We start from the raw sequence: 16935 nt of genomic DNA, 5'->3' as shown, positions 1-16935 counted from the left end.
GCAAAGTTCAGCAACTCATACCACCAACAAAAAAAAACAAAAAAAACAAAACAAAAAAACACTAGTGCTTTCCCCTTGTAGCAAATAGTCAAGAAAGATTGCTGATGACTAATGTCAAACTTCATAGAGATTTCAGACTAAAGAAGATGCCAGGAACTTCCAAAAACTTTCCCCGGAATGATGATAAGACAATTGTATTTGACCGTGATTATCGCATAATAAATTCGAACGGCTTAGCTGTCAAATGCACATCTTTCATAAGTCTCAACTTCTCTCTCTGATCAACGAACTTTAAGAAAAATGGATGAAGAATACATTTACTGAAACAACAAAAGAAGAACCATGTCCTGCTTATTTCATATGCTTTGTGTTGTTTATGGTGTTTTATCTATCAGAAGTAGTTTGGCTGCAATCACAGCAACAAACTCTTCATTTCCCAGAACCAGTTACACGTTCTATCTTGATTCAGGCCTTCCCTCAACATGGTACAACAACAATTCAGTGATCATGGACGGATGGAAGATGAGAGTTTTCCTCTTGATACAAGGCTCCAGTCGCAACGTTGGATTCTACTGCGGATTTTATTCCGAAGAAACCAGCGATTTGTTCTCGTTCTCGATCGTCGCCATTGGAGGCGGAAGCCAAAAGGGGCATGATGTGGTCTGGTCAACAAAGTGGGACTATGGTGTGAGAGAGAATGCATCTCTGCAGCTGATTGAGGATGAAGGCTTAGTACTGAGAGACTCGGATGGAAATCGAGTATGGTCAGCTGATAATAAATCCGGTAAGCCCGTGGTGGGAATGAACCTTACTGAAGCAGGGAATTTGGTGCTCTTTGGCAATGAAGGAGCCGTAATTTGGCAGTCCTTTGACCACCCTTTGGACACATTGTTGATCGGTCAGAGGCTATACGAGGATCAAAAACTTGTCGCGAATCCGTCCAGGAGAAATAGTCCCTTCTTTGCCACATTACCATCAGCTGCTAGATTCTCTGCATTTTTCAACACTAGTGATGGTCAAACTCTGATGTATTATCAGTTGGCGCTGGACAGAAATTCGAGAAACCGGTCAGGACTACAATATGATGAGGCTGGAAAAAGGGGATTTGTTGTGAACTTGGGAAAATCTGAAGCATCAAAACCTCTTGACTATATTCTGTTTCTAAAACTGGGAACAGATGGGCGTTTGAGGACACACTGGTATGGTTCAGAGAGTGTTGAAGATAATAAGGACATGGTCACCCAAGAATGCGAGGCTTCGCCGAAAGGTTATCTTCTTAAAGAGGTTAGGGACATTAATTACTCCAACTCCAACAATGCAGATTCTGCAACTGTATCTATTAGAACAGTAAACGATTGCAAAATGGCTTGTTTGCAAAGTTGTTCATGCATAGCAGTTGTCTTCAGGTATGAGAATGATGTTTCTGATGGAAAATGTTATATGCCATCAGAGATATATTCGGTTAATAGCAACAACAACAACAACATAACAGATCAAGGCAAATTACAAGCATTCATCAAGGTACTAAATCCTGATGGGGCATCTACTTCTTTGCCTGAGGTTCCTCCGTCATCGTGGGTTGTGAGACATCAAAAAGCTTTAGCAGCAATACTATCTGCTGGAGGTTTCTCCATCATTCTCATAACTGTCCTTTGTATTGTGATGTTAAAGAAGAAGCGAAAGGAGGCAGATGGGGATGGATATCTCAAGCAAGTTCCTGGAATGCCCTTGCGGTTTTCGTATGAAGAATTGGAAATCGCAACGGAGAATTTTAAAGAAACACTTGGCTGTGGTGGTTTTGGATCAGTGTACAAAGGGGTGCTAGCAGATGGCACAAGAATTGCAGTGAAGCGGCTAAATAAGATGAGTCAAGGGATGAGGGAGTTCTTGGCAGAAGTTGAGACAATTGGAAGCCTTCACCACTTTAATCTTGTAAGGTTGGTTGGATTTTGTGAAGAAAAGTCGTGCAGGCTTGTAGTTTATGAGCATCTGATTAATGGGTCTTTAGACATTTGGATTTTCAATAGGGACAAAGCACATTATCTAGATTGGAAAACTAGAAAGAAGATTATACGGGACATAGCCAAAGGGCTAGCTTATCTTCATGAAGAATGCCGACAGAAGATAATACATCTAGATATAAAACCACACAACATTCTCTTGGATGAAAATTTCAATGCCAAAGTCTCCGACTTCGGTTTGTCGACACTGATTGATAGAGACGAGAGTCAAGTGTTGACAACATTGAGAGGAACTCCAGGATATCTTGCTCCAGAGTGGAAAGAGCTAAGAGTCACTGTGAAAGTTGATGTGTATAGTTTCGGGATTGTTCTTCTTGAAATTGTTTGCAAAAGGAGAAATGTGGAAAGCTCAAGATCAGACTCTAGCTTTCATTTGCTCAAATTGTTGCAGAAGAAGGCTGAAGATGACCAGCTCATCGACATTGTGGAAGATTTGGATGAAGACATGGAAAATAATAGGGAAGAAGTGGAGAGGATGATAAGGATTGGAGCTTGGTGTTTGCAGAACGATTATAACAGAAGGCCTTTTATGTCAACAGTTGTTAAGGTTTTGGAAGGAGTTATGGAGGTGGACCCTAATATCAGCTATGAGTTTTCTCATGCACTTCAGGCCTCTACTGCTGTTGTTGCAGATGATCATATTACCGTGGCACCACAAGATTCTATCCTTTCTGGTGCAAGATGAAAAGGTAAAACAAAAGGAAATATTCCCTCTTTCTTTTTTTTTCTCTTTTTGTTGGTTTGTTGATTTTATTATTTTTGGTTTTCAAAGTTTGTAATTCTACATTCGTTTGTGTAAGAACTTGTTAAATCAGTTTGTGAACATCCAAACTCATCTTCCATGAGTTCAAGGTGCCATCATTTTACTGTGACTATTTCATTAATAAGAAGTTGCACAAAGTTGTAACACGGTCCTCAGTTTGATTCCCACTTTGAAGTTGATACAAAAGCTTTTGTTTCAGACATGACGGGACTTAAATTTATAAACACTGTAGCTACTGATATATTCATAAAAATTTCGGATTTTATGTCAATTTCAACTATTTTGCTGGATAAGATCTGCTAGTATTGAAATGAAATCTTTTGTAATGTATATTTGTAATTCACTGCAATCAGAGTAGCATCCTCTATATTTCTCACTGCAGAATACAAGTCTGTGATGTTTCTCTCTCAGTTGAGAACACTATGCACATAACTGCAATTCTAAGACGAACAACGGCCATTCCTGATTCCTACACTTTTTTTTCGACCGGAAACTACAACTATTAGTTATGAACAAATGAAATTCAAACAGGACAAGTATAGAAAAAAATCTAAAACTTTGTACTCAGCACACTATACATACATGTATGCCTCAAGCCTATTTTTGATGTCATGTTCCCAATCCAAAAATAAAAAGGAAAAAAGAAAAAAGAAAAACCTACTTTCTGGATATTTCACTGGGAACTCATAGAATTCTTTTTAAGATGTCATCTGCGTGGACTCTGCAGCAAGGTATTCAAGCAAGTTTATCACTTGACTTGTGTCATCCAAGTAGTATCTTGCCTTGCTCGGCTTTTGTCCAACCGTGCAAGGAAAAACTGAAATATTAGGGGGAAGAATATTGTTTAATGTCGCATTACCAAATATCTCAAACATGTCCTCATCAGATCTATCATCACCGATACACAACACAAAGTCCGCCTTTCTCCCATTTTCAGCCATTGATGAAAAGATCCTTTGTGCAACATGCCCCTTACTAACTTCCTGAAAATAGAAATGGACAAATGGCAACAAATCAATTCTCCTAATTCTGCTCAATGTAGCTGCATAAAGGTATAACATGTATGCAACAAAGAAATGAAGAGGATAATTTTGTTGAAAGATAAAAGGCATAACATGAAAGAAAAGAAAATTGCACGTCATCAGGAATACCCGAAGAAAAACAAAAAAATAATAATAATAATAATTATTATTATTATTATTAGTGCGAAACATGATACAAATTCATTCAATTTGTGCTCAGTACATAGCCCTAAAAAGAAACATGATACCTGACAACTACTTACAATAGAAAATTCAGAAGTTGAGACTAAAGTTGCATATACCTGAGGTTTAACTTCTACAATGAATTGACCCCTCTTTACAGCAACTGGATCATTTGCTAATACACTCTCGAGATGATCTAGCATCTCCTTTGCTTGGCAGGATCCGAACCCACGGTCTGCATCCCCATATTGCCAAACCAGAGAACTTTCTTTAGCTTCAATGTAAGAGCCATCAGTGGCCTCTGTGTATTGTTTCATTACGGGTTCAGCAATCTTCATCCAACCAAATTCAGAGCTGAGACCACAGACGTCCCACTCCTCATTTTGGGGCCATCTAAAAGTTGCAGAGTTTACGTTAGAAAATATAGATGGAAATTAAGAAAGATGTTAGAAAATTTGGCGAGTACAAATAAAATAAAATAAAATAATTCTGCTCGTTTAGGCAGGCAGATAAGTTTAATTAGTGACAATGCAGGTCCAGTTGACTAAAATACCAATTGAAATGTCAACATTTTGATCTCTCCTCTGATTCCAAACAAGCAATAGAAAGCGACGACTTCGAAAAAACCAAGTTTAATATCCAGTAACTGAGATAATACAAATAGACATCCAAGAGAGAGAGAGAGAAGCACACCTTAAGAAGTATCCATGTTCTGCTGCAATTCCGAGCTTCGGACAGGGAGAGAACCACTTGTTTAAGCTCCCCTTCCCTCTACCACTAACAATGAAAACTGTATTTTTTTGGTCGGCACACAGTGTGTTCAGCATTGTGATAACCGCCTCACTTGGAGACTTGTTGATGCAGTTTTGAGGCATTACTGTACCATCATAGTCCAACAGTATAGCTCGCCTTTTTGTTTTACTGTAAGCTGATACAACATCATACATCGATAGCTTTCTGAAATTAGGATCAACTGCCACAACTCGAAATCCAAAGCTAAAACCAATCCCCCAACATCTTTTCTTGGAATGGTCTGCACAAGTTCTTTCCATGTCTTGCCAGAAACTGCGAGACCAATAAGCCACATCATGCGTGCTAATATACCGGTAATGCTTCTCATGCCTTAACTCTTGCTCTGAATCCCTCATCGAAATAGCCATAACCATTCCTTCAGCAGTAGCCTCAACATTCCACGGGTTGACGCGGATTGCCCCACTAAGGGATGGAGAGCACCCAATAAATTCTGATACCACTAACATGCTCTTCTTTGGACCACTGAAATCTGCAGAATAAGATATTCCCTGTCTGCAAACAATGTATTCATAAGGAGTAAGGTTCATTCCATCCCTCACAGCTGTCACTACGACACAATCTGCAATGCTGTAATATGCAACTCTTTCATTGATGGAAACTTCTCTGTCGATTATAAGTATTGGCTTATAGCCCGGTTGCCCAAATTCTTCATTGATCCTCTGGTAGTTCTCTTGTATTTCTTGTCGCGTTTCCTCTAAGTTCTTTATTCCTTTACCTCTGGCAGGGTTTAGAATCTGGACCAGCACAACATCTCCCCGCAAATGTGGACGTTGCTTCAGCATCTGTTCCACAGCAAGAAGTTTCAAATTTATACCTTTGAAAGTGTCAATATCATCTATACCTAATAACACTATTTTCCCTTCAAATTGTTGTTTAAGCTCCCTCAGCCTATGCTCCTCATGCACCACTTTCATCACTGACTGTATCCGACCCATATGTACCCCAACCGGCATAATCTTGATGCCAATATTTCTTCCATAATAATCCAATCCTAAATATCCCCTCTTTGACTGATAATCCAAACCCAACATCCTGCTGCAACAAGAAAGAAAATGACGAGCATAATCGAAAGTGTGGAAACCTATAATATCTGTGTTGAGCAAAGCCTTAAGTATCTCTTCACTAACAGGAAGAGTTCTATAGATCTCGGAAGAGGGAAATGGGCTGTGAAGGAAAAACCCCATCCTCACTTGGAGAAATCGTCTCCTCAAAAAGGTCGGTAGAACCATCAAATGGTAATCATGAATCCAGATATAATCTTCTTCTGGGTTTAAAACCTCAACTATTCTTTGGTAAAAGAACTTATTTGCTGAAACATAAGCTTCCCACAGAGGCCGGTCGAACCTGCCTCCTTGATCGGCTGAAAACGGCAGCATGTAATGGAGTAGTGGCCACAACTGCCTCTTGCAAAATCCATCATAGAATTTCTCCACAAGATCAGGTGGCAGAAAAGTAGGAACGCAATTGAAATCATCCAATAGCCTCTGTGACACATCATCTTGCTCCTCCAGATCAACATCAACATTTAATGACCCAACATAAAGAACCTCCACATCATTGGGGAATCCATCCTTAAGCTGCAAAACTAAAGCATCATCATTCAAACTGAAATCCCAACCTTTGTCATCCTCTCTTCTCTTTGCTTTCAGAGGAAGCTGATTCGCTACAAGAATAATCCGATCCGAGTGAACCGATAACGAGCTTTCTGAAGAAACACTCTGCAGCTGATCATCATCAAGCTCTGTTATACTCGCTGGTAGCGACATTGCCCTCGAAAGTCTATTCCTATTACCCTGATCAAGTGCAGGGAAATTCCCAGAAGCCAAATCTAGAAGATTTGAGTACGATTTCGACATCTTGTTTTTTCCCTCTCTGGAACGAATGCTCTTGAAATACACCTCCTTTTAATGGAAAACGGGAAGTTTATAAAATCTGCATATTTCAAAATTAGTTTTCAGTAAAAAGGAAGATGAAACTGCAAAAATAAAGAAAAGGAAAAAGAAGAAAAAACAGCACCACTATGAATTTTCTTTCTGAAACAAAAGAAAAGAACAAGAAATTATTCATCTTCTGAAATTTTTACAGTTCACATTGTCGAATCTTTCTACAATTCCACAGCTCTTAACAAAAACAGAACAAAACCATCACCAATGTATTACATTGAGATCACATTATATCAAGAATTCATAGATTACACCCAAAAAAAACAAAAACAAAAAAACTCATACATTGTACAATAACAACACGATAATCAAAATAATTGCAATCGAAGATCAAAATCAAAATGCGATTATGAAATGAAACTACATAAACAAGAAACTTAAACAAACCATGCCTAGATCCTTTAAACGAATGAATAAACCCTAAAAAGAGAAAAAGAACAATTTTTGAAGAACCCTGATATTGTGAAATGAAAGAAAAAAAAATGAACGACCTTTGCGTCCATTGTCTTCGCAAGTTACTTCTGAAGCCAAAATTATAGCGCAATTTCTTGATTCTTATTTACGCTATAAACGAGTCGACGAAAATCTAGGGTTTGTTTATCTACGAAATGTCAATCATGTATTGTATATAATGATTCTGGGAAATTCTGGACTATGAATATTCAGGGACTTATTTAAAAATATATATATATTAGGTAAATCTAATAAAATATTATTATTAATTTCGCTTGCATGTAAACGTGGTACAAAATCGTAGAGAATCACGTACTCTCACCTGGCAGTGACAAACTGCTTAAAGCAACCAATTAGAATTGAGAGTTTCCGTGGGAAACGTCGAGAACAACCAATAGAGGAGGGTGGGTGAGGGAATTATAATGTTACGTGGCGGTGATTATCGGAGCCTAATATAGAGCTGGATAAGGTTTGGGGAAGCTGACTTCGGAGAAGTGACAGCTGGCATCACGCGGCGACTTGACACGCGCAAGCCACGTGACTATGACATGGCGACACGTACGACACGGCCGTGGGACCCACGAGGGGAACGCCTCGTTTGTTGGAGACTTGGAGCGTACGGTGTGACCCATTGGAGGGAAGGATTTCTGTTGCGACCGGGAGGGCCAACATGGCCATGAATAATCTGGTTGCGACACGTGTCTCAAGGGGTGCTTTTTAATTGGTTAAGTTTTGGAGGAAAAACAAAGAACGTTGACGTCACGGTAAAGAAACCAGCCAAGTGGGGAACGCGCCTAAATGAATGACCAAAGCAAAATGGCGGGGAAAGAAAGGTATGAATAATAGTTTCCACTTTCTTCTCAAATGGAAAAAAAAAGAGGTAAAAATAAATGAATAAATAAATAAAACACGAGTTTTTTGTTTTTTTATAAATACCTTGGTGGGTTGCGGGAGAGAATGATAAGATTGTCTATAAATTGTCACATTTTAAGTGTTACCTGTAAGAATAAAAAATAAAAATAAAAAGAGCACAATGGCAGAGCCAACTCTCTATTTTAATTGGGACCTATAATTATTTTTTTATTTTAAGAAAGTAATCCATACTCTCCCTAATAGGGAGAATAGTTTCAAAGGCCCCCCACGTTTTGTGCCTTCAGTTTTTTTTTTTTTTACTCTTTTTACTTTTTTTTAATTTTTACTTTTCTTTCTTTTTTTTCTTATATTTTTTATATATTTTCAAATATATCTCCTTTATATACTTTTTTACGGTTATTTACAATATTTTTTTCTAATTATCATGTTAAATTAATTATTCTCAAATGTGTCCTTATATAAACATGTTTTGCTTGTGATCCTCATAAATTTTAACTTGGGTTGCGAAACATTTGGCAAAAGTTTTTTTTTTTTTTTGGTCTTTTGCTTCATACCTTTTTTTGCATTTTTGTCTTTATTTCTTTTAGCTTTTTTTCTTCCTCTTTTTTTAAGTAATTTGTATAACTATTGTTTTAAATGAGTTTGTGTGCGTTTTTGACTAATAATATAAAAAGTATGAAAGAAATATATCACAATATTTTTTCCACAACAAAATGATAAACTTGAATTGTGGTTCAAACTATGAACCAAACAGAGGCTAAAGATTGTTAATACTTTTGCCACAACAAAAATTTCCTTTATAAGTTTACTTTCAGTCTACCCTGCTAAAAAATTACAATTGCAATGCTTAGACATATATTTTTTCTAATGATCAATTTCGCCCCAACTTTTTACTTTTGAAACTCTTTAAAAAATCAAACTTAAAGTTTAAATAAATCAAAAATCAACTATACAATTAAAAATAACCAACATCAAGTATAAATACTAATTCGGCCAGTCTAGATAATAAAGATAAATAAGTAGATAGAAATCGAATCTCAGTTTACTTTTGGAATTTCAGTTCCTTTTGTAGGGAAACAAATCACAATATTTTGTACTATCGCTAATTTTTTTGTCAGTAATTTCATGCACTAGGCCATTTTAGTAATATTTTTATGATTATTTTTTCAGAAAGTGAATAAACGTAATTTGAAAGGAGATTAGACTAGGTCGTTTAATTTACTTCTTAATTAAACACTACAAAGATATTGAATGATCTCATTTCATTTTTCTTTCCATAAAAAACTTTTATTTTTCCCCATAACATTTCATTACAATTAAGAAAACTTCCCTTTAATTGGATTGATAGGCATATTTTCAATTCTTTTTAGGGAGAAAGAAAGAAATAGACCAAGACTTGAGATGAATTAAAATTAATAGGTCAATAGTTTACATAAGTTAATAAATATACCAAATTATTATTTTTGTTCATAACTTGTCTGGTTATGAACCATAACTTAACAAGTTATTGTCCATAAATCACGATTTTTATCCATAACTTGTCTGGCTATGAACCATAACTTAACAAGTTTGTCCATAACTTATCTGGTCATGAACCATAACTTGACAAGTTATGACCTATTAATTTCTATAACTAAAAGTTTGCCTATATACTTCCTTAAACTTTTTATATTGGTTTATTTTTTACTATTTCCGTTCTTTTTAACTATAATCTTTCTTTTGTGACATTATAATAGTAAGAAATTTTCTTTTATTACTTTTCAAGATCATTTTCCAATATCTCACTAAATTTTTGGAGAGTTATGGCTAGGGCACTTTTCTGTACGGCATCTCTTATCCATTCAAACCCTCCAACAATGGAGGTCCAATTCAAGAGGGACAAATCCGATGCATCCAATGCACTAAATAAATTAAAGTTAGCTAGTTCGTGAGCTGCTTTGTCCACATCTTGAGAATGATGACAACGACCACCACCAGTAATTGGTTCGTGAAATCATCCTACTCGGAACATATAATAAAACGCTCATAAAAGTAATTATTGTTGAATAAATTAAACTTAGCCAGTTTGTGGTACCTTATCCATATCTTGAGAACATAAAAGTACTTTATAACGCTCATAAAAGAACTTTTTGTGCAAGTAAAAGGCACAATGATACAATCTTCAATATGTGAGCCTACTCAAAAATCACCTTTCTTTTTTTTTTTTTTTTTTTGAAAATCTAAAAAAATTCTATTTGTATAGCGTTTAGTTTCTAATAGTATCAAACCTTCATAAGTGAACAGTACCGATCGTAAGCTACCTAATCACAAAAATCAAGCAACTTTGACTAATCAGCCGTCGACTAGAAATGTACACAAGGCGCAAGGACAAGTATCTCAACAGCTAGTCTGATGTTGTTAAATCTCTTCTTATGTATGTGTTTGTGATAGATATTGACATATAAACTACTAAACCAACGAATTTCACATGTTCAATATCAATTTTCAAAATAGATTCAGTTGCTCTAGTCTCAACTCTCAAGTCATAAATAACTAGAGGCTAATGGTAATATAAAAAAGAAAAAAAATGTCTGGAGAATGTCCTCTCATCGAATACACAAAGATCTACAGCCTATTTTCAATCTATGAGTTATCTAACCCCAATGCTCGTTTTATAATAGCAAAATAGATGAGTGAGGCATATATTAATTTAACTCTAAAAAAACTTCATATTGTGTAATATGTACTTCCCAATTTTCATACATAGTGATAATCAAACAATCAAGAAAAAGGGGTTTTTACGACGACAAAAAGTCGTCGCAAAAACCTGCATGTCGTCGCAAATAAAGTTTTTTACAACGACACGTCGTCGCAAATTGTCGTTGCAAATAAATTATTTGCGACGATATAGTGTCGTTGCAAATGTATTTGCGACGACAATCGTCGCTAATACGTGTCACAAATTTCTCGTGATATGATCCATCATTTTTGTGACGACATGTCAAATTGTCGTCGTAAATAATGTTATTTATTTTTTTTTGCAACGACAAGTCTAAAAAAGTCGTCGCAAAAAAACTGAAATTAATTTTTTTTTATAATTTTTAAAAAATGACAATTAATTAATTTTTAATATTTTTTAATTAAACATTATTATGTTACATATTGAATATAATTTATTAAGATACATTAAAAGTGAAATATAAATTAATATTAAAAACAGTAAATCTAAATAAATTTATAAAATATATTATGAATATTATATGAGTGCATATATAATGTTCAAAAAAATATAAAAGTCTAAATAAAGTGAAATATAAAAAGTACATATAACGGAACTAATCGTCTAAGTTTGCAGCATCGCCAGCATCTAAATCATCATCAGGACCGCCATCATCTGAAGGAGACAGAAGAGCATCTAGGTCAACTGGTTCTGGATGATCAATCGTAGGTAATTGGATGTTAGGTTGCAATTTAGCCACCAACTCTAACACCTTCACATGATTCTTATAAATCTTAACTTGTTCTCGGTACGATTTCTCTAAATAACAACTCATACGTGGGTCAGGTTGAGCCGATGATGTTGCGTCTGAGTATGAACCAGCAGATGAAGGAAAAGCCCCGAAGTAATGCTTTTGGGAGAGCGTCGGACCCACTCCTATCTTATGTCCTCTACACATGCCAAGAACTTGCTCCAAAACCTCATGCTCATCAAAGGCGGGTCTAGTTGAGCTTGAAGTAGACTGTGTTATCTGCGTTTGTCTCTCCTCCTCCAGGGTGTTCTACATAATAAGATATTATAATTGTTTATACGTGTTATAAAACCACTATTTCAGTATAAAAAAATTTAATATGAAAAATAAAAATACTTACAAAAGTCTGTTCCGCTTGGGGATTAACCCAAGAGGTCCCGTGACGATGCATGTCCGCCCAATTGTCTATGGCAGACATCGGCTCTTGGGTCTCCGTACTGACCTATCAAATAAATTACATTTGTTAAAATTCTTAAATTCTAACTAAATTTTGGCAGCATAACGGCTTATTTTTCATATGATCTAAAAATCAAAACCTGTAAAAAAAACAACTTTAAAAGATTTTAACACACCATAGCTGCATGATGTGCCACCCAGAACAATCATCACAAACATATAAATACGATAATGAAGTCAAAAAAATAACTTTAGAATAATGACTTCGTTTTAATAAAGTGGAAAAAATAACTACTAACCTTCGTATTGCGATGCTGAGAGTACGATATCCGACCATGTAAGTTTGGATACTTTTGGTTGCTACAATTAGTTTTATTTGTCTATGATATTTTCTGTTTATGATTAACTATCATAAGTAATAGTAAAATAAAGCAAATTATGTATAAAAAATCAACAAGTTGTAACAAATCTATAATTATTTGAAATTTATCGGCGGACAACCTATCGCAACAATGATCCCAATGAAGTGGATTCCTCATGTTACTTGGGAGGCTGTCTCTACCATAGCGTTTGAAGTGGCAGAGCAGGGAACTTTTCCAGTCCTTGTAGCACTTTGCTGCCTCCCTATCAACTACGGACCTCATAATATCATTCTTATAGTTGCAGTCGATGTTAAACCAGTCCTTGCAAAACAGTTTCGCATCGTTAAAATGCATTGTTATGTTTAACTTTAGTATGAACTATACAAATTCTTAAGCAAAACAAATACCAGCATTTGGTCCTGAATTGTCCTCTTGTCTACGTCGTTAATGTCTTTCCAAGCATCGTGGAAGGGCTCGCATATGTCCCTGGTATGAATACCAACTGCACTATCAAACCAGGAACGATATTTACCAAGCGTCTTCCAAGTACCTCCCGCCTCATCACATTGTACTATGATTTTACCTTCTTAAAGGACCTTTTGGGTGATTTCATGACCTTTCGCCCCACCTCGACCTCTACGTTGTCGAGGTTCAGGTGCTGTAAGCATATGTAAGTATTTCAAATCAACATGTACTACTACATTTATTTATTATATGATAGAACAGGAAAAAAGTCAGAATAACATACCAGACTCACAGAATGCGGGGAGTCTGTGAGGACCGGGAGGAGGCTGTGCTCCCCCTAAAGAGCCAACGCAAGTCGCTACCGGACCAGCCATGAATGCCTGTGAACAAATTCATATTAATAACAATATTTATAAATTCACAGAAGATCATAATATTAAAATGAAATCATGAGAAAACAATAATTACTATACATAAATTCTACTCATCGTCGCTGCTACATTGTTGATTGTCGCCATCATTATTTATGTCATCATCATCTTCAAATACGATGACTTCCTCCTCAACGTACTCCTCTAAAGTTTCATCATCCTCGTCATTAATAACCTCCTCAACTACGGGAGACTTATCTTTCATAATTGCATCAACATCAGAGATGACAACATTAGACGATACATCATGTCGATTCAATACAAATGAGTCAATCTCTGGTAGTTCCACTACTAACTCAATATTTGTAGACTCCGTATCCTGGACTATCATCACGTCATCAATATCAGTTTCTGGAATGTCTCAAATATGTCGATGTCTAAAGTGTTCTACAACCTTCCAGTTTCGACCGTTAAATAAATTGTCTACATAAAAAACTTGCTCTGCTTGAGATGCAAGTATGAAAGGTTCATTTTCGTACCACGTGTCTTTAACAAAAACACTTATTCTATTTTTGTAGTGTTGAATCCTTTTCTTTTCCAGACGAGTGTCAAACCACCAACATTTAAAAAGCACAACAGAATTGTCGTTCAAGTAGGACAGTTCATAAATATCCTCTAAAACTCCATAATACGTTAGGTTATCAGGTCCGCGAACACAAACACCACTATTTTGAGTACTTTGATTCATATCCCGATTGCATATCAGAAACTTGACACCATTCACCACACAACCATAATAACTTTGACATGAAAAGCTTGAACCACTTGAAAGCGAAAGTATTTGATCATTCGCTTCTGGGCCATTCTGCTGTCGAATATTGAAAATCTGTAAAGAGACATGAATTCTATTTAAATAGAAACTTTTTAATGACTTAACAATGTCAATGCAAATTAATTATAAATGTACCTTATTTTTAAACCATTTTGGAAACTCTTTCGATTGAATTTCATCCAATGGTATGGTTCGACCGCCGTCATCAATCTCCCTCATATGGTCACTGTTTAACAGAGAATGATAGTAAGGGACACGATTGTATATGACACAATCAAGGAACAATTAAGTAATAAAAATGAAAGTAGTACTTACTCAATGAATTGTTGAATTTCTGGACAGTTCTGTAGTACGTACCAGTCGGCTTTTTATCGCAAATGAGTATCCAAAGTGATGGGGGTTATCTTCCCAATTGGCCGACAGCGAGTTTCGAATACAGAAATTTTTTTAACAGTACAATCTTCATCGTCTATCTAATTTCTGGCTAGTCTGTTAAACCTTGTTTCAACTCCAGTTAAATACATTGAACAAAAAGTCAGAGCTTCGTTCACAATGTATGCCTCAGCAATCGAACCCTCATGACGTGCACGATTCTTGACATGTTTCTTTAACGATCTAAAAAAATGTTCAAACGGATACATCCATCTTAAGTGAACTGGTCCTCCTCGAATGGCTTCTTCAAGCAAGTGTATAACTAAATGTACCATTATCTCAAAAAAGCAGGAGGAAAAATTGTTTCTAACTTGCATAAAATAAGCACAATATCTTGTTAAACTTTCGATCACGTTTTTCTTTAAATTTGAAGCAAATCCATCAAGAAACCTTACTGATTTTAAAAAATCACATAACTTTTTACCGTCGTTTGGAGATAGTGTATAAGACTCATGTGGTTTCATCCAACGATCACCGTCTTTGTACAAATGCAACTCCCGCACCCCCATATGTTGCAGATCGATTCTCGCCTTGTCCGTACCCTTACTTTTTCCGTTAATGTCTAGAATATTGTGCAATAAGTTGTCACATACATTCTTCTTAATATGCATGACATCTAAGTTGTGACATAACGATAATGACTTCCAATAAGGCAACTCCCAAAAGATACTCTTCTTTGTCCAATTAAGCTCGCTTACATGTCTTTTCCGCTTGTTACCACCATACTTTTCATGTTTACTAGGCAATCTGACTAACACATTTTGTAACTGAGCTAAGATTTGGTGAACAGATTTTCGAGCCGGTGGAGGTCGTTTCTCAACCTTACCATCAAACTTTTTATTCTTTCTCATCCCATGATTAATAGGATGCCATTGCCGATGGCCAACAAAACAAGTCTTACTTGTTATCCTCTTTGAAGGGGTTGCATCATTGCAAGTTGGGCATGCTAACATTTCTCGGCTCACGTGAAAACTCAAGATACTTTTCATCTACCTCCTTCCATTCATTACCATTGATTGGATGACACATTAAATCCTCATCATTTGAATGCCCACGCTGGTGTCACGTCATATCTTTAGCTGTGTGACGAGAACCGTACAGACGCTTCAACCGATCTGTTAACGGGAAATAACATAGTACTTTCCATGGCACTTGTTTAGTACCCTTTGTCCCTTTTTTCTTCCAACGGGATGTTTTACATACTGGACACGTTTGTAGATTAGCGTTCTCCTTCCAAAACAAAGCACAATCATACTTGCAGACATGAATTGTTTCGTAACCCAGTCTAAGTTTGTGGGTCTCCGAATCGAATTCGGATACGGAAGCGTGGCGGTAGAGGCGGATCGTGTATAACAAAAATTTTCATAAAACCTTTGAGATACTCTATAGATTATATTAATTTATGCACGAATAAATTAATCTCATTTATTAAGAACTCAATTAGGAAAAATACCTGGAGGCCGACTCAGATGATAATTGAGTTTTTTGACCTCGAACAATCCTTGCTCCAAAGTTTTGTGTTTAGAAAACTAATATCTTCCACATCAATTCTTAGAATCCATGAAGACCTATGTGTGGGCATACATGAGACAAAACGGGTTACAATAAACACTCAAATTTCCACAAAAACCAACGCATGCACGATGTGAAATTTCAGAGAAAAATTTTTCCTTCTCACTCTTAGAGAATTTCGGCCACCTCTAAAATTAGGGCAAAATTCGTTTTGAAAATTGTCTTAAAAATTGTGTCTACAATTTTCTACTATTCTCTTATTTATAGAGTAGAAGTCAAACTTCTAAAAGGAATCAAATCTCTATCTCCAATTTGAATTTCGAACCAAAATTCTCCTCTCACTTTTCTTCTTATGGCCGGCTAACCCTAAGGGGATTTTATCCCTGTGTAGGCGCCAATATCAGATAGGGAAGGAAGAGAAAAATCATCATTTATCCTATAGTCCAATTTTGACTCAAATTCAAATTCCAATTTAAGTCAAACTTAAATTAATTTGAATTCTAAATTGAACAACTTATCAAATAAGTTTAAATGGATAAATCTAGATGTGTTCAAATTCAAATTTAAATAATCACATTATTTAAATAATAATCAATTCTCAATTAATTATTTTCGAGTATTTAATTTATAGAATTCCTTAATTCTAAAATTTCCCATTTTACCCTCTGTGTCTGGTAGAATTACTAGGACGACGCGGGGACTAATGGACCTATAATCCCGAGCTCCAATAAAATTAATAATTTATTAAACACTTTAATTAATTAATTAATTCTATTAATTCCAATAGTTACTCCACTATAAACTTGGAATTGCACTCTCGAAATTATAGATATAAATTACTTCTAAACTGTGAAGTGTCCATTTGATATAGTCATTGCATATAGATCAATCCTCCATAAATAATTCATAATTAGAGCAAGGAAAAATCCGTTAACCTCTCTAATTACTTCTTTATCCTTGAGTACCATTGATTCTCTAATGGACA

At 35.8% G+C, this 16935-nt stretch overlaps 2 protein-coding genes across 2 annotated transcripts; one reads left to right on the top strand and one right to left on the bottom strand.

The window, feature by feature from the left end:
* Window positions 1-245: 245 nt before the first annotated feature.
* LOC21404218 (G-type lectin S-receptor-like serine/threonine-protein kinase SD2-5) lies at window positions 246-3005 on the top strand. The gene has a single exon (XM_010103823.2). The coding sequence runs from the start codon at window positions 343-345 to the stop codon at window positions 2704-2706; it is 2364 nt and encodes a 787-aa protein (XP_010102125.1). The 5' UTR covers window positions 246-342; the 3' UTR covers window positions 2707-3005.
* Window positions 3006-3089: 84 nt separating this feature from the next.
* LOC21404217 (probable alpha,alpha-trehalose-phosphate synthase [UDP-forming] 7) lies at window positions 3090-7380 on the bottom strand. Its single transcript, XM_010103822.2, has 4 exons — window positions 7237-7380; window positions 4683-6734; window positions 4109-4382; window positions 3090-3767 (listed from the first exon to the last, which is right to left on the bottom strand). The coding sequence occupies exons 2-4, from the start codon at window positions 6656-6658 to the stop codon at window positions 3483-3485; spliced, it is 2535 nt and encodes an 844-aa protein (XP_010102124.1). The 5' UTR covers window positions 6659-6734; window positions 7237-7380; the 3' UTR covers window positions 3090-3482.
* Between the last annotated feature and the right edge of the window lie 9555 nt (window positions 7381-16935).

The sequence above is a fragment of the Morus notabilis genome, unplaced genomic scaffold, assembly GCF_000414095.1.
Source record: "Morus notabilis unplaced genomic scaffold, ASM41409v2 Scaffold269, whole genome shotgun sequence".
NCBI lineage: Eukaryota > Viridiplantae > Streptophyta > Magnoliopsida > Rosales > Moraceae > Morus > Morus notabilis.
This window is presented reverse-complemented; position numbering and strand designations above follow the sequence as displayed.

Coding starts and splice junctions, on each gene's coding strand:
- LOC21404218 (XM_010103823.2), top strand. CDS start 343: ATGTCCTGCTTATTTCATATGCTTTGTGTTGTTTATGGTGTTTTATCT.
- LOC21404217 (XM_010103822.2), bottom strand. CDS start 6,658: ATGTCGAAATCGTACTCAAATCTTCTAGATTTGGCTTCTGGGAATTTC. Junction 4,383..4,682: donor GAACATGGATACTTCTTAAG/GTGTGCTTCTCT, acceptor TGCAACTTTTAG/ATGGCCCCAAAATGAGGAGT. Junction 3,768..4,108: donor TTGTAGAAGTTAAACCTCAG/GTATATGCAACT, acceptor TTCTATTTTCAG/GAAGTTAGTAAGGGGCATGT.